The 19,956-nt window shown below is 63.4% G+C and overlaps 2 protein-coding genes across 2 annotated transcripts in view; one reads left to right on the plus strand and one right to left on the minus strand.

Annotated features, from left to right (window-relative positions):
- Nucleotides 1-3,939, plus strand: part of TNRC6C (trinucleotide repeat containing adaptor 6C) — a gene marked incomplete at its 3' end in the record, with an annotated part of 87,639 nt that extends 83,700 nt beyond the window's left edge. Inside the window, exon 23 of the mRNA XM_084238695.1 lies at nucleotides 3,579-3,939. Within this exon, the coding sequence (XP_084094821.1) occupies nucleotides 3,579-3,939 (361 nt within the window). The remainder of the gene's footprint in view (nucleotides 1-3,578) is intronic.
- A 3,476-nt stretch (nucleotides 3,940-7,415) lies between these two features.
- Nucleotides 7,416-18,080, minus strand: TMC6 (transmembrane channel like 6; the record flags this gene model as incomplete). The annotated part of the gene is given in 21 exon segments (XM_084236527.1): nucleotides 7,416-7,719; nucleotides 8,297-8,364; nucleotides 8,907-8,985; nucleotides 9,096-9,272; nucleotides 9,439-9,572; nucleotides 10,020-10,095; nucleotides 10,337-10,432; nucleotides 11,045-11,142; nucleotides 11,302-11,383; nucleotides 11,472-11,617; nucleotides 13,520-13,675; nucleotides 13,973-14,166; nucleotides 14,169-14,170; nucleotides 14,862-15,052; nucleotides 15,282-15,539; nucleotides 15,723-15,819; nucleotides 15,927-16,032; nucleotides 17,128-17,283; nucleotides 17,531-17,626; nucleotides 17,768-17,910; nucleotides 18,025-18,080. Coding segments are annotated over 21 exon segments (2,478 nt in total). The 3' UTR covers nucleotides 7,416-7,652.
- Nucleotides 18,081-19,956: the final 1,876 nt, after the last annotated feature.

Raw genomic sequence — 19,956 nt, forward strand, 5'->3', positions numbered from 1 at the left:
TGTGTGACTTGGCAGTTTCTTCTGCGGCTCAGTGGCCGTGGCCCCCACGGGGAGGCTCCCCAGTGACAGGAGGAGGAGGAGGCTGCTGCCAGCGCGGCCACACCAAGCCAACACCTGCAGGCCCCGGGAGCACCCCACAGCCTGCCCCTCCTGCCTTGGGATGCGTTTGCTGCGCCCTGGGCATTGCCTGCACAGCCGCATCACTTGAGATGTGATTTCTGATTTTCAGGGTTAGTCACCCCGTTTTTAGCCCAGGATGTAGATTTAATTACAGGGACCCTAACGCCACCTGGTTCAATGGTGCGTTCACACGCCTGCTTGGCCCGCGCTCTGGGAGCCCCAGCCGAGGGAGCAGAGTCACACGCGGGCTTAGGAGTGGCAGTGCTACATCGCTTCTCGGCCTTTTGGCTAAGATCAAGTGTGTAGGAGTGGCAGTGCTAGACGTGGCCGGGACTGCCCTGGGTGGCCTGTGACATGAAGTCCTTGCGCTTTCCCTGCTTTTGGGGGTGGCAGGTTCATAACGAGCTTGGTGTTTGTTTGCTTGTTGATGTAACTGGCACGTGGCACTGTGTGAGTCAAGCCGACGCCCTATTCGACGTGCTGCGGTGGGCTTGCCGCCCCCACGTGCCTGCGTGTCTGTTCTGTGGCGAGAACATCCCAGATCCACTCTGAGGACGCTGAGGTCTCTGCGGCATCGCGACTGCGGTGGCCGTGCTGCACGCCACACCCCCGGGCTCTCCCGCTCCCTGTGCTGTGTATCCCTGGTTGTTGCTTTGTTCCCCGCCCCAGCCCCCATAACCACGGCCGCACCCCGCCTCTGCAGTGGGGTCGTCTAGTATGTGCCTCTCCCAGCACAGGGCCCTGGGGCCCATCCGTGATGCCACACGTAGCAGGACTTCCTACTCTCTCCTGCTGAGTAACATTTACATGTCATGATTTATGACATGCACATACACGCATGCACACACATGCACTCCACGTCATCTTTCTCCCCTCATCCATTGGTTGACTCGTCAGTGGCGTCCACGTCTCACCTGTGTGACTACTGCTGCAATGAACATGGGGGTGCAAGCACCCGCAGACCCCGTTTTCATTTCCGTTAGATGCACATCCTGGAGCCAGGGGGCTGGTCACGTGGTTCGTGTAATGCACCATTTACCTGCCCATCAGCAGGCCTCAGGTGCCCTCATTGGTAGCTGGAGTTTCTCATAATTGTGGTAACAACCATCTTCACAGGCATGAGGTCTGCGCACTTCGGTTTTCATTTGAAAAGTTTGCTCTACGGGCCTCCCCGGTGGCGCAGCGGGTTGAGCGCAGCGCTGTGAAGCTGTCCTTAGCCTCTGCAGCGCGGGTTCGATCCCCGGCCGGCCAGGGAGATTCTCCACATGGTGCGGCAGACCTCTCCTTCTCGCCCACTGCTCCCCTCAGCAGTGTATTTGTCAGTCTGCCTGTTCTGTTCCCCGCTCTGTCTCTAGTGAATCCTCTCACCTCCTGCACACTGGCCTGTACCTCACTTCTTGCATGCATAAATAAATAAATCGTTTAAAAAAAAAAAACAAGAAGAAAGAAAGAAGAGTTTGCTATGTCCCACCTGTTGATTGGTGCTTTTGTCGCTTGTGGTTTTTTTGGCGTTGAGTTTTATGGTTTCACATCTTGTGTTTTTAAGTCTTTGAGCCATTTCAAGTAAATTTTTGCAAGGGGTGCAAGAAGCACCCTTGTGGTTGCCCGTTTCCTAGCTCCCTAGTCAGAGATCAGCTGACAGCATGGGTATGAGTTTAATTCAGGACTCTTAATTCGGTTTCATTGGCCTGCAAGTTGTTTTTTTATGCAGTGTTTTGGTAACTATAGCTTTGTAATATCGTTATACAATGTAGTTTGAAATTGGAAAGTGTAATATCTCCGGCCTTATTCTTCTTTCCCAGGATTGTTTTGTTGTTCAGGGTCTCTGTGGCTCTATGGAAATTTTAGGGTTGTTTTCACTAAATCTGTGAATAACGCCATTGGCATTTTGACAGAGATGGCAGTGACTCTGTGGATGGCCTGGTGGTATGCATATCTTTTTTTTAAGTTTTATTTTTTATTTATTTATGCATACAAAAACCGGGGTGTAGGCCAGAGGTGCGGGGAGCAGAGCAGGCAGACTGACTGAAATCCACTGCCGAGGGGAGCAGCAGGGAAACAGGAGAGGTCTGCTGCACCCTGTAGGTCAGCTCCCTGGCCGGGTACCGAACCTGCAGTGGCTGGCGATACTTGATAGCGCTGAGACTTTAACCCCTGCGCCCCCAGGCAGGCCCTAGTATGCATATCTTTAACAAAACTCATCAGATTTGTGAACACAAGACAAGTTGTCACTTATATTTTCATTTTTTTCCATCACTATCTTAGTTTTCATTGTACAAACCATTTTTAAGATTAAATTTTTAATATTTTTAATTTTTTAATGTTTTAAATATGTTTTTGATGCTATTGTGAATGGATTTTTTTTATTTCTTTTTCAGATATCTCTGAGTTGTGTATAGAAACGCAACTGTTTTCTGTGCGTTGGTTTTCTGTCCTGCAGCATGACTGAGCTTGTGGGTGAGCTCAGCAGTGTTTTCGGCGGAGTCTCTCGGGTCTTCTGTCTGTCTCTAGGGCCGTGCCATCGCACAGAAAGACAGTTTTACTTTTTTCTTCCCAGTTTGGACACTTTTCCCTGGTGCTCTCACCAGGGCTTCCGGACTGTGTCTCGTGGAAGTGGCAGGCGTGGCTCCCAGGTCTGGCTCCCAGCCTGAGAGGGAGCACGAAACTTCCACCGCGAGCTCGGTGGTGGGAGCTGCGGTGGGTCCGTCACGGGGCCTCGGTTACATCGAGGTGTGTTCCTTTCGCCCTGTCGTCGAGGGCTGTCGTGAAAGGACAAGTGTGTGTTTTCGGTGTCTGTCGAGATGATCGTGTGATCTCTTTCATCATGAATGTGGTGTGTGGAACCATTCACGCCCCCAGGGGGATCCCACGAAATCGTGGCGTGAGATTCTTTCCAGTGCTGTCGACCTGTTGCTTGTGCTTTGTTGAGACGGCTGCGTCTGTGCTCATCAGGGCTCCTGGCCCGCCGTTTATCCTAGAGTTGCCCTCCTCTGGGTTTGAGTTCAGGGTCACTCTGGGCTCACAGGGTGAGTTTGGAGGTCCCCACCTTGCCCCTTTTTTCAGAATTTGAGAAGCACCAGTTCCTGAAATGACAAGGGCCTCCCCCCCTCCCACCCCCGAAGTGGTGTGGCCCAATCCTGGCTGTTTCTGTGTTGGGAGGTTTTCATTACTGGCTCCCTCGCTAGTTTGTCATTGGTCTGTCCACATTTTCTGCTGCTTCATGACTCCGCCCTGGAAGTGCAGGTGTTTCTGGAGCTTGCCCGTTCTTCCCGGTGGCCCAGCCTGTCGCCGCCCAGCCATTCCCCGCGGCCTCCAGACCTTGTTTGCAGGGTCCTCGTGGGGCTCCTCTTTCCTTTCTGGCTTGTCTGCTCTTTCTTCCCTTCGTCTAGCCAGAGGGGCGTCAGTTTGCCTTATCTTTAAGAAAAAGCAGCTTAGTTGTTGCTGTCCTGCTCTTCCAGGTGTGTTCTGGGAAACACTACCATCTTGGCTGAGTTCGCTGGCGAAGAAGAAGTGAATCGTTTCTTAGCCCAAGGCCAGGCACTGCCGCCCAGCTCCAGCTGGCAGTCCAGCTCCGGGACCGGCCAGACGCGGCTGGGAGCCTCGGGCAGCTCCCACGGCCTGGTGCGGAGCGATGCCGGCCACTGGAACGCCCCGTGCCTGGCCGGCAAAGGGAGCAGCGACCTGCTGTGGGGCGGGGTTCCCCAGTACTCAAGCAGCCTGTGGGGCCCGCCCAGCACCGAGGATGGCCGGGTGATCGGGAGCCCCACCCCCCTGAATACACTGCTTCCGGGTGACCTTCTCAGCGGGGAGTCCATCTAGGCCCCTGGGGACGCCCAGGCGCCACGGTCATCAGCACTAGGAAGAAGAAGCTGACCCTTTCCAGTCCGGGCACCGCAGAGGACCCCGCTGGACCCAAGCAGCCCGGCAGCCCCTCAAGTACCTCTGTCCAGTACTGAAGACGAACCTTCGCGCAGCCCTTGCGAACTGTCCGGGACAGTGCGGGCTGCGCGGTCAGTGTCACGAATGACAGGATGTTCTCATAGCTTTTCCTCTGTGTCGTCGTCGTGTCTTGTATGGTGTGCTGTCATTTTGATTTTTTAAGTATAAAAGCTGCTTAGAATAGTTTTATCATGAAGGGCACTTTTCAGATTGTGGGCTGGAAAGGGTTATTTTATCGAGGGGGGCGGGCGGGAGGGAGACGAGAAGCCTATTTAAACGAGCCTGTGACGATTATGCACATTACAGAGGCGGCTGGAGCGGCCCCACTCGCCAGCGGCGGGCGGGCCCCGCGCCACGGGCCGCCTATGCACATTTCCCTTGTTTCATGCTCCTTCATGTCATTTTTTTTATCCCAAAAGATATTTTTTAAAAGTTAAAAAAAAAAAAGAGAGACATATCAAACATGCAAATACTTGAATCCAGCAGGCCAATAATGAAATGTGAACACTTTCTAAGTCTAATCTACACTTCCAGGTCGACATCAGTACGCAGAAGCAGGCTCTAGGAGACATTTCTAAGTTCATAGCCTTGTGTGCGCGTGTGTGTGTGCACGGCTGTGTGCGTGCTTGCGTGTGCACGCGTGCGCGCACTCTGCGTCGTGTGCCGTGTGTGTGGGATTCAACTGTGGGTTTCCCTTGTATTCAGTATATGCTTTTTTTGGCGCATTGGTCAGACGTTTGTTACTATTATTAGCTTCTAACTTTGCACTGAGTGTCCCTGCCCTTCCTTGAGCTAATCCCACCGTTACAGAGAAGTCACAGGACAGGGCCGGCGACAATTCACGTGTAATGTTTACTCAAGGACTCTGTTATTGCGTTTAAAGATGACAGTGTATATCTCTGGAGAAATAATATGTATACCTACCTTTAGCAGCTTTTTATTATGGACTAATGCAAGAGAATTATTACCAGAGTATTGCACCATTTTTCCATTTGGAATATAAAGTTAAAGAGAAAAACTGTTGCTGAACTGTGGCCATAGATACTTGCGGAGGAGGGGGGTTCCCGGGGAGGAAGAAGCACTTGGACGCGGTGGCGACGGCTCTGGCCCGCGCGTGGGCTCCCGCCTGTTTACAGACCTTTTTTCTCCTTCAGACTTTAAAATTAAAAAAAAAAAAAATTAAAACGGAATTTAAAAAAAGAGACTTCCGCCCTAAAGAGACCTATTTTCAGGCGCGTCCTGCAGGGCCGGGGCCGGCGGCGCCCGAGCCCGGCGCCGAGGCGCGTTTTTAAACCCGACTCCTAGCACTGAAGATGTTATTTAAAAAAAAAAAACAAACAAAAAAAGAAAGAAAAAAAGAAAAAAGAGGAAAAAACACAAAGAAGAAACATACCTAATCTCTAATGTGTAGCAGTTACATATTTACCAAATAATGGACTCAAAAGAAATAGATGTTTGAAGAGTGCTTTATATATTAAAAATTGCTTTATGTTTTAAAAATGATCAATGTTTTGATTGTTTTGCAAGAAAGAAAGACAATGGAGTGACGTACCCTCGCGTGTGCTCACGTATATGGACCTTGTGCCCCTGCCTGCTTGATCAGGAACCTTGTGCATTACGTTTTTTTTTTTTTAATTAGCTTTTTAACGGTTTTCTCAAAAGGAAAAAAGCAAAAAAAGAACAAAAGACATAAAAATCCACGAAAAGGGCCTGCCGGATCGCAGAGCAGCACGAGCCGGTTCCGAGGATCAGGAGCGCCCCGCCCCGCCCGCGCCAGGCGCGGCCCCGAGCGCCCGCGCCGCACGTGCGCGCGCCCGCAGACGCGGCCGGGCCGGCGTGCGCGCGCCCGGCGCCAGCTGCCCCCGCCGCCCCGCCTCGCGCCCCGGACCCCGCGCGGCTGGAGCCGGAGGAGCGTCTGTTCGTTCCGTCCCCGTTTTTCTGTTGTCTTTTTTTTTTTTTTTGACCTTTTCTTTTGAATCAAAAATGTCTGTGACTCTGAGATTAAAAAGCGAGTTTGTGGCTTTTAATGTTTTCCTCACAGAATGTGACGGCGGAGGAGCGCCCGAACGCGGCTCCCGAGGGCCGGCGCGCGGCGGGCCCCGAACGGGAGGCGGGCCCCGAACGGGAGGCGGGCCCCGAACGGGAGGCGGGCCCCGAACGGGCGGCGGGCCCCGAACGGGAGGCGGGCCCCGAACGGGAGGCGGGCCCCGGACGGGCGACGGGCCCAGCCGCCGGGGAACGCGCTCCCGGCCGGACCTGCCCGGCGGGGGCTGCCGCGCCAGGGCCGAGGGCCCGCGCGGGACGGGGCGGGGCGGGGCGGGGCGGGGCGGGGCGGGGCGGGGCGGGCCGAGGAAGGAGACGGGCGTGGACACAGCGCCCCGGCGGGCACGCGGGGCCGTCGCGGGGCTCCCCGCGCCCGCACGGCGGAGAGACGCGCCCGGGGCCGGGGGCTTCGGGGGGCGGCGAGGCGGGCGGGGGCCGGAGGAGCCGGGCCTGGGCCGCGAAGAGCCCGATGGAGCCTGGCGGCCCCGCCCGAAAGCCGCACCCCCAGCCGGGCCGCAGGGCCTGGGGCGCAGGGGGCCCCGTGCCGCGGGGGCGGGGGCGGGGCTCCCCGGACTGGAGCGCCTGGAAAAGAGGTTCCACCCCGGGGCCGGGGCCGGGGCCGGGGCCGGGGCGGGCCCCGAACCAGCCCCAGGACCCGCAGGGGACGGGCCGGCCGCCGCCCCCGGCCGCCGACGGGGACCCCAGCTCGGTCGGGCCCGCGGCCGCGCGCGCCCCGGCGTCTTCCCAGCAGAAGCCCGCGCCCCCCAAGCCGGCGCCCCCCGACGCCCGCGCGCAGCAGGCCCCGCCCAGACGCCCCGACGTCCACGGAGGGCGGAGGCCGCGGGGGTCCGAGCCCCAGGACGGCCGCGGAGGCCCGGGCGGGTGACGCGGGGTGTCCGTGTCGCCCCCCGCCGGCCGGGGAGGCCGTCCCCGCGCCTGACCCGCTGTCCCCGCGCCTGCAGGGCCCCCCCACCCCCCGGGCGCCTTCCCGTCTCCGTCACGGCCTCCTCCGCAGCGCCCGGCTTCTCTGGGCCCGGCCCCCCGCCGGGGAGGGTCCCCCCCCCGAAGGTCACCCCCGCCCGCCCCGCACCCCCAGCCCGCAGGCTTGCCCGAGTGGCAGCCGGGGGCCCGCAGTCACCCCCCGCCGCCGGCCACCCGCCAGGGTACCCTGGGGGAGCCCCGCGGGGGATCTCCCGGCCCTTGGGGGGCCTGGGGTGGGGCTCCGCGCGGAGGAACAGAAGGGAGGCAAGTGCAGGAGCTGGGGTCCCCAGGAGGGCTGGGGCACAGGCTCCCCGGAGACGAGCCCATTCTGCAAAACACATTTAATCTGAATAAATAAGTTCCGCACAGGGGGGCACCCCCGGGCACCCGCCTGGTCCATTCTCTGGCGGCCGCTTGAACGGGCCGCGGAGTCCTGTCACCGCCTCCGTGTCCCAGGCAGGTCCCTGGGGGTCCCCCGGGCAGGCCAGCGTGCCTCAGGCCAGTGTCTGCCGACATGGCGGGGCGCAGGGCAGGGCATGCTGAGCTGAGCGGACGCCGGGCCGGCCGTCCTACCTGGCGTCACCGTCATCTGTGAGCTGGTCCTGGGGGGCCTCCGTGGCCGGGGCCCTACCAGCCCTGCCAGAAAGGGGAGTCAGCCAGGGCAGCGGTGGTCACCGCCCCGGGCGTCTCTCCGGCCCCAGGGAGCTGCAGGCCGGCCTTCCCCGGTCAGGTGGCTCCGTCTGTGGGTTCTTGCCGCCCAGGGGGGGCTCCTGGCCTCAGAACCGCTGGCCCCAGCCTGCGCCGGCCGAGCAGCAGGGCGACGGGCATCGGGCCTCTCCCTTGCCGGGGCTCGACCGCGGCTGCCTGAGCGGAGTGGGTGGGGGGAGCGGGTGAGGCCCGGGCAGCCGTCGGGAAGAGCGACAGGCGGGTGAGGGGCCTGAGGACAAGGGCCTCCCCCTGATGTGGGCGAGCCCCCCAGGTCCACCCTGCCCCCTGCACACACTTCTGTTTCCTTCTTTGTTGACAACCTTGGAAACTTCCCTCCTCCCCAAGTGCCCCCAGCCCCTGGGAGGAGGCGTGCGGGCAGAGGGCAGGCAGGGGCGCTCAAGAGGCCGAGAGGCACCCAGGGAGCCCCCGGCTGGAGACCCGGGGGCGAGGCCGGCTTCTCCCTCCGCTCACGCAGGCGTGGCCCAGCCGCTCCACGAGCCCTCACCCGGCCCTCTCCTTCCGCTGGCAGACGGCGTGGAGCTGGTTGATCAAGAAGATCTTGTCCTCCCCCTCCTGGGAAGGCCAGAACACAAGGGCTAAGGAAGCAGCTGCCCGTCCGCCCGCCGTCCAGAATGGCGCTGGAGGGGCTCCCAGGGGGCCCCGACTGACCGTCTCGAGAGCAAAAGTTTAAAGACCAGGGGAGAGGCACCAAAACCCGGGCAAGGACAAAGCAAGCGCAGAGAGACAGATCTCCGCTTCCCAGCAGCCAAGGCGAAAAGGGAAATGTGGCCACACGGTGAGGGCCAAAGAGCCAGCCCCGCCGCTCCCCACCCTGCCCTGGGCGGCCACCTCCCCTCTGGCCTCCAAGTCAGAAACGTGCCCGTCGCAAGGGCATCGGCCGAGCCACTTCCGTTCTCTGCTTCCTCAACCCCCCTTCGCCACTAATGAGGCAGAACCGCGGGCGGAAGATGCGGACGGGCCCCCCCGAGCCGCTGGGGGCAGCCCCCGCGCTCCGCGACGAGGGACTGTGATGAGCAGGTGAAGTCGGAGCCCAGGCCCGAGCGCGCAGGCGCCCGACGGGCTTCGGCGGCCGTCGCGGGGCTGGGGGCACTCACGTTGCTGATCTGCTCCTTGAGAATGGAGATGACCGTCCGCTGGCCCTTCACCACCTGGATGTTGAGGTAGATCACGGCCCTGCGGGGACGGCAGTCGGGCTGGGGCCCTTGCGGAGCCGGGGGAGGGGCGGAGGGGGTGGGGTGGGCCCCCCCGGGCTGGTCCCCCGAGACGCGCCTGCCCTCGCTTACATGAGCAGGGCCGACACCAGGTAGGTGGGGAAGGTGCTTTCCACCAGGTGCCGGTGGATCCAGGGCAGCCAGGACACGCCGGGGCCCGCCTGCTCCAGCTGGCGCACCCACGCCCTGCCCGCCTCGTACATGGTGTCCAGGCTCCGGAAGGGGCCGCACGTGTCGGACGGCTTCACCCTGGGCACGACGGCGGCTTGAGCCCTCCGGCCAGGCCCGGGCAATTTCCACGGCACCCAAATACCCTGGGCCCCCAGCACCCCAGTTCCCCAGGCCCCTGCTCCCTGCACCCCTGCCCCCTACCTCCCAGCCCCCCAGCCCCAGCCCCCAGCCAAGGCCCACTCACTGCCAGACGGCGTAGCACAGGAAGATGGCGGCCCCCAGGAAGGAGGGGAAGCAGAGCAGGGAGATGAAGACGGTGCTCATGTGCGAGGCCAGCCAGGGCCTTCGGGGCGCCCGGCAGTTGGCCATGAGGCTGGTCTGCAGACAAAGGTCCACTCTGTCACCTCCTCCCCGGGGCGGGGCCTCCCAGAGGGATGGGGCGGGGCTGCCTGATAGAGAGCTGTGCTCCCAGGACACCCCCAGGCCCCGGCCCGACGCTGCCCCCTCCCAGGAGAGAGGCCCAGAGAGAGGGAACCTGGCTCTCACCCACCGGCACACCTGCCTGAGGACGGGGCCAGGGCGGTGCCCGCAGGCCGGAGGGCCTGAGGCTCAGAGTCCTCCCAACTCCCCCGCCCGCCGCCCACAGATGCCCCGTGAGCCCCAGCAGGGATCTGCCAGCAGTGGTGCTGAACTGGGGGTCACCCATGGACTGACCCCTGGGGAGGCCCTGGACTGCCAGCCCCACACGGCTCGGGTGGAAAGGGCGCCCGAGCCCCAGGGCCCCGCTGTGGCCCCTCGGCACCCCCAGGCCAGCAGCACCCTTACCCTCTTGATGTAGAAGAGGAGCAGCAGCTTGATGATCTGCAAGGCAGGCAGGAGGGGCGAAAAGAGGACCCCCAGCCTGGGGGGAGGGGGCGGCTGCAGTCCAGGAGCCAGGCATGACCCCTGCGCTGCGCCCACCCCACGCCAGGCTGCAGGACCACGGGGTGGGGGCGAGAGCGGCCAGACTGGGACCCTAGGAGGTGGGGCGTCGGGGCCCTGTCACTGCAGAACCCTAGGGCCTGGCTCCATGGTGGCCCCAGAAGGAAAAGGGGCTGAGCCCGGCTGGGGCCGGCAGTGGGAGGCAAGTGGAAGACGCTCACCAGGCCAGGGTCTGCCCGTAAATCAGCTCCAGAACATTCCGGGCAATGTCAAACTCCGGCTTCCCCCCTGTCTTGTGCTTCTTCTCGGCGATGAGCCTGTGCGGAGGGCCTGAGGTCACAGCGGCGGCCGAGCCCAGACCGGCCTCGCGTCCAGCCCGCAGGCGGGGCGGGGTCTGGTCCCGGCCAGGGGGCCCCCCCGGCCACGGCTGCGCCCTCCTGCCCCCCCCAGGCTCCCGAGACGCCAGCACCCTTCTCAGCATCCGGCGCTCTGCTGCCTTCGAAAACTCTTATTTCATCATCAGTATTAAATTCATCCATCGTCAAGGAAAACCAAAATGGGGGAAAGCAAAGCCCCTGCAGGGCGGCGAGCGCGCTGGGCCGTGGCCTGCGCAGGAGGCACCGGGGCCCAGCGCAGGAGGCACCGGGGCCCAGCGCCCATCCCGTCCCGCCCTGTCCGCCTCTGACAAGCAGACGGGCCGCACTCGCTGCAGCTGGCTCCTCCCGAGCCTCCCGGCCGCTGAGTGTCTTTACAGTTTACCGACCTGTCCCGGTCAAGGGGGACTTACAGCCCCGGTCAGAGAGGCCTGCGGCCCTCCCGGGTAGCCCCTCCCCGCCTCACAGGTGAGGAGGGAGGAGGCTCACCTGTGGGTGGGGAAGCCCAGGTGCCCTGGATGCCACCGGCATCCAGCTCTACCCCCAGGGCCTCACCTCCACACGAGTTCCCCAAACAGCGTGTCCAGCAGCGTGAAGATGAAGTCCATCACCATGAGCCGGTACAGCTCCTGGCCCACAAAGTCCTCCCAGCACTGAAAAGACCGGGTCTCAGCACCCCCCACCCGGGAGGCGCCATCTGCCTGCACCCAGCCTGACAGCCACATGGCCTGCACCCCCTACACCCCACCCCTGGCCAAGGGTCCCCTCTTGAGCGCTCAGGCCTCCCCGACACCGTCCAGGCCCGCCCTCACCTGGTCCTTCAGGGTGGCCACCCTGCGGCCCAGCCAGTGGTAGCAAAGGATCCCCAGGATGACCATCTTGAGGATGAGGTTCCTGTGGAGGGCGGGGGGGTGAGGCTGGGGAGAAGCGCCCGGAGAAGAAGCTGCGCCCAGGGAGCCCTCCTGCCCCTCCCGATGCGCACCTGCAGATGGCCACGTACACCTCCAGCCCCGGGGAGTCGTGCCGCTCTAGGACAGCCAGGACACGGTACAGGTAGGGGGCCCCCAGGTTGAAGAGGCAGACCACCAGGGGCAGAGCCAGCAGGTCCTGCTCAGCAGACACCGGGCTCTGATGGGGGGTGGCAGGGGTCAGCGCAGGGACCCATCCACGCAGCTGGGTCCACGGATGGGTCCCAGGACGGGAGGGGTAGGAGGACTGAGGGGCCCCGGGGCGGGAGGAGCAGACAGGGCTGGAGGCAGCACCTCTTTCCCCTGAGACAGGGCCCACGAGGCCTGTCGTGCTCAAACCACACAGGAAGCGGGGGTGGGGGGGGGTGGGGGGGTGGGCAGGGAACAGTAGATAGAAAAAACAAAGACAAAATAAACAGAAATAAACATCACAAAAAAGGGAAACTTCAGGCCAATATCTCTGGTGAACACAGAGGTAAAAAAACACCAGCAAACTGAATTCAACAGCAGTACAAGGGTCACAGGCCACGACCACCTGGGATTATTCCAAGGCCCGTCTGGCACAGGCAAAGCCGCTGGGCAACTGCTCAGCACCCGAGAGGAAAGATCACGGGGTCACGTCAGCAGGTGCGGGAAAGCACCTGACCGGAGACAGCACCACTTACGACAAGACTCAACAAAAAGAGAACAGAAGGAGCCCACGTCAGCACAACGCCGGCCATATACACAAACCCACAGCCAACGTCACACTCAGTGGAGAAGAGCAGAAGACCCTTCCTTAAGGGCAAGACAAGGCAAGGCTGTCCACTCTCACCACGTTAATTGATGTTAGAGATTTTAGCTGGAATGATTAGACAAGAAATAAAAGGAATCCAGATTGGAGGGGAAAAAAAGGAAATCGTCACTATTTGCAGACATTGTGATAACATATATAGAAACCCTGAAGACACCTCCCCCCAAAAAAGAATATTAGAAACAAAAAAGCTATAAAGCGGTAGCTACAAAATCAATATACAAAAATCTGTTGTATTCTGACATGCAAATAATGAGCAAGAAGGAAAAGAAACTAAGAAAACAGTCTCATTTATAAAAACATGGAAAAGAATTATATACCTGGAAATAAATTTAACAGAGGAGGTGAAAATTCTATACATGAAAACATTAAGACACTGTTAAAAAATAAAAAACAACTGTTCCCTGCTCTGTCTCTGGTGAATCCGCTCACCCCCCACGCCTCTGGCCTGTACTCCTACTCTTATATGCATAAATAAATAAATCTTTAAAAAAAAAAAAAGATAAAGAAAAAGACACAAAAAGTTGGAAAGCTATCCCATGTTCATGGACAGGGAGAATTAACAGTCAAAAATGACTGTTGTACCTAAATCAATACACAGATCCAATGCAATCTCTGTCAAAATTCCTATATATTTTCAAGACACTAGAACAAAAAATACTAACATTGATATGGAAACAAAAAAGACCCCAAGTAATTAAAACAATTTTGAGAAAAAAGAAAAATGGGGGCATCGCGTAGTCAGATTTCAAACTACGTTCTAAAGCCACAGTAATTCAAATAGCGTGGTGTGGAAATGAAAACAGACACATGGATCGATGGAATAGGATTGAGAATCCAGAAAAAAGTCCACACGTATCGCAACACCTACTTTATGACGGAGACATGACCGTCAATGAGGAAAGGAAAACCTCTCCAGCAAATGGACAGACACACGCAAAACAAGGAAACCAGATCGCTAACTCCACACAGAAAGATAAGTCCCAAAAGATTAAAGACCTGCATGTGAGACCTGGAACCCTCAGCAGACACTGAGGGAGGAAATGAGGTCAGCAGAGCCGGGCGGGGTTTGGTGAGGGCCAGGGAGAGGGAGGGAGGGAGGCCAGGCTGGAGGGGTGCAATGCATGGATGTGGGTGTTTTGTTGTGTTTTGAAAAAAAAAAAGGAATATAGGGGATAGCTTGAGACAGAGGGGTGCCGGCGAGGAGACGGGACCTTGGGGTTCCCTAGGCCCAGTGCAAGGAAGTGGGCGTCTGCCCCCGCCCCGCACCTCAATCATGGACTCGGAGAAGGTGTAGACAGCCATGGTGCAGCCCAGTGTGGTCCCCAGGCACAGCAGCCACACGAGCCCCAGCACAGCCACCTGCCGCAGCCTCCCCCACCGGCTCCGGCAGCCCTGGCGCAGCTGCCACGTGGCCAGCAGCTCCTGCGGGCGACAGCAGGCCCGTCACCCACTCCCGCATGGACTTAGAGACCCGCAGGCACACACAAGGACTCTTCCTCCCCCGAAGGCTGGAGGAACTGGGGGTCACCCCCCATGGGGTCACCTGTCCCTGCCCCCTATGGTCTCAGGCTAAGGACACTGCCTCGGGGCCTCACTTGCAGCAGGGAGCTGACGGTCCCCACCCTGGACTCGCCCCACCCCTGGCCACAGCCCTGCTCAAGGCCCGGTCGTCCATCCGCGGGCGGGGTGGGCGGTGGGCCCCGGCCCCGGGTGGCTCACCTTCAGGTGGGTTCGAATGTTGTCCTGCTGGAGGCGGGAGGCCCACTTCTGAGTCACCTTGTAGTCCCAGGAGCAGAACACGGTGATGGCGTGGACCCCGAGGGTGCTGCCGACCCGGTAGCTCTCCCCGAAGGAGTGGGACATGCTGGGGGGCAGAGCAGGCAGGGTGACCGGCGCCAGGGGCCGCGGCCCGGGACACTGCGACCCACCCCACTGGGAGGCGGCCTCCCGGCTCCGCTTGGGCTGCCCCTTCCCGCCCCACTGCCCGCCCAGCACCGGCCCCTGGTTGGGCTGCTGCCCCGTCTCCGCCGCCATGCCCGGTGCAGGGGCGCGTGGCTAGGAGAGCGGCCGGGGGCCATTCCCCACCCGGACACGGGCGCAGAAACGCTGGCTCACTGGGGCCTTGGCACTGCCAACCCGGTAACCAAACGCCCTCCGTGTTTCTCAAACACCTGCTCTTACTCAGCCTCCCTGTCGGGGGCAAGTACTGGGGACCCCGCCTGGCTCCTCCAAAGCTGTGGGAGCCCTGGACAGGGCCCCCCGGGACGCCTGGATTCCCGGCCTCCCCCTGGTCCATCTTCTCCCCTAAGGAGCAATCTCCCCACGGACGGGCATCTCACCCGCCTGCCTGTCCCGAGCCAGGCCCGCAGGCCCGCGGGTGACTGTGGAGGGCGGGAGCGGGGGTGAACGGGGGCAGGAGGGTGGGAGAGCGGAGGCAGGGAAGGACGGCCGGCAGGAAGGCAGCCGGGCTGGCTCATGGAGGACAGACGCGCCAGGGCGGTGGACGGAAGGAGAAGGCGGCCGGACGGGGGCAGAAGGCGGGCAGGTGGGCGGAGGGGCGGGTCCGGGGCGCCGGGAGCCAGGCTGTCCGAGGAGGGCGGCCGCCTACCTGTACACCAGGGTGATGCAGGTGACGAAGAAGGCTGTGCCCACGGTGAAGAGGTAGGCCAGGGGCATGTTGTAGGGCAGACCCCCGGCCGCGGGGGCGCACTGGCCGCCGGGCGGGGGCGCGGCGCAGGGCTGGTTGAGCGTGGCGTTGCTGTAGTAGCCGTAGTACATGAGGGTGTGGGTGAAGCGGCCCTGCGCAGAGGGGCCCAGCGAGTCAGGGGTCCCCTCCCTCCCCCGGCCCACCCGAGGGTGCCAGGGCAGGGCCGGGGCGGGGCCAGAGCAGGACCCAGGCTGACCCCGACCTCCTGACCCCAGTTCAGTCAGGAGGAACGTCTCAAGTGCCCGCACAGGCACAGGCAGCCCTGACGCAGGCGCCTGCTCCCCGCCCCGCGCCCCACCCAGGCCTCAGCCCAGGCCTCACCCCGCCCGTGAGGAGCTCCAGGCCCGTGAAGGCGGGGTGGGGGCCCCGGGGCGCCGGCGGGAAGGCGGCCTGCACGCCCACGATGAAGGCCAGCAGCGGCAGCAGCAGGAGGGCGTTGAAGGCCAGCAGCGTCTTGAGGAAGATGAAGTAGGAGAGCACGCTGGAGCCGAACTGGGCCCCGATCCGCTTCAGGGCGTAGCGCCACGGGGCCAGGGCGTGCAGCCCCGACAGCAGCGCCAGCCCCAGGCTGTGCAGGCCCTGCGGGACCACAGGGAGCCCTGGAGACGCGGCCCGGCGGGGGCAGTGACCGCAGGCCGCCTCCCAACATGCCGGTTAGGGGGTGCCGGGGCGGCGCTGCTCAGGGAGGGGCTCACCCACCCGCTGGAGGGCCGCTGCCTCAGCGGGAGAGGGTGGCCCCGGAGTGGAGCCAGGAGCCCTTACCAGGATGCAGGCAAATCGGAGCCGGCTCCAGCAGGCGGGACGCCCACGGCGGTCCGGCCGGGCCCCCTGCTTCCCGCTCTGGGTCCCGCTGTCCTCCCTGCGGGCAGAGGCTGAGTCGGTGCCCGGCTGGGCGTAGTCTCGGGGGCCTTCCGGCCGCCACCCCGCCCGGCCAGGCAAGCGGGGCCGTTGGCTGTGGGCACTGACCTCAGGCGGCGCTTCTCGGCCAGGCTCAGGGGCATGCCCCGGAGCATGTGCTCGCGCTGGCCCTCCGTCAGGCCCCGGAGCTCCTTCACCAGGAGCCGCCGCTTCTCTGCGAGAGGACGGGCGTGCGGTCATCTCCCCGGCCCCCCCCCCCCCCGCCGCCCCGCCGCCCACCCCCCGCCTCCTCACCCACCCTTGCCCGGAGCTGGGGTGCCGGCTCCGTTAAGCACCCTCATCCTCTGAGACCCGCCCCAGTCCCCCTCTGTCTGCCCCAGGGCTTCTGGGACCCACAGCATCGTGGTCTGACCCCCAGTGTCCCCTCAGCAGTGGAGGTCCCCGCCCCACCCCCACCACGCCAGCCTAGCTGTGGGGCCACGGGGGAGGCAGGGCCTGAGGTCCACCCTGGCACCTCTTTTCTTTTCACAACCGCACTGGAAGGGGCGCTGTCTTAACCCCATTTTACTGATAAAAATGGCCCTCAGAAAGCTGGTCCTGGCCAGGTTGACAGAGCAACAGGGACCATCCCCAGACCCCGAGGCTGCCCTGCCGTGCTCCCTCGCCCACCGGGCGACCTTGGGTAGACACAGGCAAGGCCCCAGGAAAGGCCCAGCTTGGGGGCTCAGCTTGGGGAGGGCTGAGCCCAAAGGGAACGACAAGGAAGTTGTCCAGGGATGCGCCAGGCTCCGGGGCACCTGAACACCAGAGACCACCTGGCAGAAGACCAGCCCGTGATGCTAGGCCCTGCCACAACCACTCTCCCTGGCTCCCAGAACCTTCCACACTGGCCCCCTACAGCCCAGAAAACTAGGCATGCTCCCACCACAGGGCCTTTGCAAATGCCCACGCTAGTGACACTTCCTCCAGGAAGCCTCTCTGGATTCCTCTGGGCGCTCCCAGGGCACCTTTCTTCAGATGCCCTGATCCGAGCTTTGGTGGTGTGTTTATCCATTTACTTGGTTCCCGTGCTTCTCACCAAGCCGGCCAGAAGCCACACGAGAGCCAGAGCGGCCTGCTTGCCACCAGCCTCCATCCCATCCCAAAGCTGGCACAGAGCTGTATCCGGAGCCCGCAGCTGCGGCAGGGGCCGCGGACGCCTGGCCAAGCCCTCTGCAGACTGAGCGCCCCCGCGTCTCTGCCCCGCAACGGGCGGCCAACGACCCACCCCCACAAAGGGGCCTCACCGCTGGGGGCCCGGGTCACTCACCCTCCTCCTCGTGGGTCATGGGGTCCAGCTCCAGGTCGTACATGCGGAGGCTGGGCCGGGCCGAGCGCCCCGCGTCTCTGAGCTGGGGCCGGCTGGCCCTGCGCATCTTCACGGTGCGGCTGTAGTACTGGGAGATGATGGCGCCCCGGCTGCGGCCTGCGCGGGACGGGGACAGGCAGCGCGGGGCCCGCGCCTGGGCGCCCGCCCTTCCCTGGACCCTGGAAAGTTCCTTCACGGGCGGCCTCGCTGAGAGCCTATTTTTATCCCCGTGGCGTTTTTGGAACCCAGCGAGGCGGTCGGGGGTTGGCCGGGCCTCCAGGCAGCGGCCAGGCTGGGTGCGGGCCAAGGACCGGGACAGACCCCCGGCAGCCGGGCCGACACCACGGGCAGAGGGGCCACTCACCGATGGTGCGGCTGGGCATGCACGCCAGGATGCGGAGTGTGGCCGTGCTGTGGTGAGGGGCATCCTCGGGCCGCAGGAGGGGCTCCTGGTCACTGCCTACAGGACACGGGGGCTTGTCCTGAGGTCCCCAAGAGGCCACCGGCCACGGTGCCCCCTCCCCCCAGGCCTACACACTGCCGGGAGGGGCGACCTCCCATCTGGCCAGGCCCCGGCTCTAGCCCCGGACGGGCGGCTCACCTGAGTCCCGCAGGGTCCCGGCCTCTGGCTCCCTCGGCCGCAGCTCCAGCCACTCCCCGGCCGCGTGCTGGCTCTGCTCCTGGATGAGCTGGTGGAAGGAGTCGTGCACCTCGTTCTCGTCGTAGGGGCTGGGCTCCTGCAGGCTGGGGGGCAGGGGGTTGGGAATCCTGCCAGCAGCCGCCCGCCCGGAAGGCCATGCCCCAGAGGCCCCTCGAAACTGAAACATCCCAGACACCCCCCCCACCCCGAGCACTTACCCCTGATCCTCTGGAGCCTCGGGGACACTGAGGACAAAGGCCGGCGGCTGGGCCATATCTGGCCCAGCGCAGCCGGTCTAGACCTCGGGCAGCTCAGAGCCGGGCCTTGGCCTCGGCAGCCTCCCTCTGCTCATCTGACGGGGCAGGGAACCTGGAACCACAGGCGGCCTTCAGCACCGTGCAGCCCCGCCACCCTGTCCCCAGGGACTGTGGGAGGCGCCACTCACAGCCGGGGCCTTCTGAGCCCCACCCCAGTCCCCAGTCCCCAGCGCCTCTGCATAAACCTCACCCCCAAGCAGACCGGGGAGGGAGCGGGGGAGGAAGGAAGGGTGTGGGGAAGGGCGTGGGGCCTGGGCCGGCCCCATGGGCTTCCTCCCTGTCCCCTGCCCGGGGACACACAGGACAGCCGGCCTGCGGACGGCCCTCCACTCCAGGCCGGGTGAGAAGGTCAGGGCAGCTGAGGCCTTCCCTGCGCCCGCGGGTGACCCACAGCACTTCCGCTCAGGAAAGCCGCCCTGGCAGCCCAGCCTGGGCCCTCACCCTCCCTTGGCCACAGCAGACACGGTGCCTCCTCCAGCTGCACCCTCACCCTGCACCCATCACAGCGGCTGGAGGTCGCCAGAGCTCCCAGACCAACTCCCCTGCATTCCAGCGCCCAGAGGTGGGCGGGGCAGCTGGTGGGGGCTGGGGCTGCTTAACAGGCCGCCTTTGTCCAGGCTCTGCCGTCAGCAGGGCAGCTGGGGCCAGGCCGGCCTGGTCAGGGGCTCTGTCCCCTGTGCCAGTGGGGGCGGGGTGGGGGCGTGGCGGGCAAATTCCCAGCAGCTGCCTCCGGAGAGCTGCGCCCTGCCAGCCGCGGGGAGCTCAGCACTGGGGCGGGGAGGGCCGGGGGCGACGCGGGCACTCAGACTGAGCAGGTCCCAGCCAGTGCACCCCCATCGGGGCACCCAAGGAGGGCCCTCTCTGAGCCCAGGACCCCCGCCCCAGGAGGGGCCCAGCCTGGGGAAACCGTGGGGTCAGAGTGGACCCCACTCAGCCCAGCAGGTCGGGAGCAGAGGCCAAGGGTTCACCCGCAGTCCAGGCCCCACCTAGGACTGGACTCCCCTCCAGACAGACCCTCCCAAGCTCAGATCCACCCCTGGGTGGGGGGGAGCAGGAGAGGGAGATGGCGCCAGAGCCCGAGGGCCTGGGAGCCCCTGCTGCCCACCGTGCCAGCACACCTGGGCTCACCTGGGCACTGCGGCGGACTTCCGCCCGGCTGGTGCGGCCTTCAGACACCCGACTCCAGGCGGGGCGGGACCGGGGACGTTCCAGGGCGCACCATTCCTGGGAGGGGCAGGGTGGGCCGCGTTCCAGGAACCTCACCCAGCTGCCTCGGCCTGCAGGCTGGGCGTCCTGGGAGCTGCTGCCACCCGGAGAGCCGCAGCCCAGGCTCCGGGCGGGGGCTGCAGCAAGGCCGGGAGCTCCCGGACCCCCGCCGGCCAGTTCCCCATCCCCCGCTGCGGCCAGTGGTACTGGCCTCCCTGCCCTTGTATCCCGCTGGGACACTTCACCACCCTGTCCTGGGGGCGGGAGGGCCGGAGGACAGCGGTGGGCGGCAGTTCCCTGCCCGCCCCTCCAGGCAGAACGTGGAGATCCAGAACCCAAGGAAGGAACGCACTGCCCAGCGCCCAAGGCCGAAAGGAGTTTGGAGGGGGCGGAGCCACCTGGTCAGGGGTTCGAGCCCGGGGTGGACAGGAGGAGATGGAGGACCCGAGAAGCTGCAGTCCTGCCCAGATGGACTGGACCCTGCCCACTCACCCGGGAGGCACCTGGGAGCCCGCCAGTGGCTCACCTGTCCCCCAAAGGGGCCGCTGGGAACGGGCCGGGAACAGGCCTGGGCACCACCACCTCTGGGAGGGTCGGGGGCGACCTGCGACTGTCTCGCCTGGCGGC

The sequence above is a fragment of the Talpa europaea genome (assembly GCF_964194135.1).
Source record: "Talpa europaea genome assembly, chromosome: 7".
Lineage (NCBI taxonomy): Eukaryota > Metazoa > Chordata > Mammalia > Eulipotyphla > Talpidae > Talpa > Talpa europaea.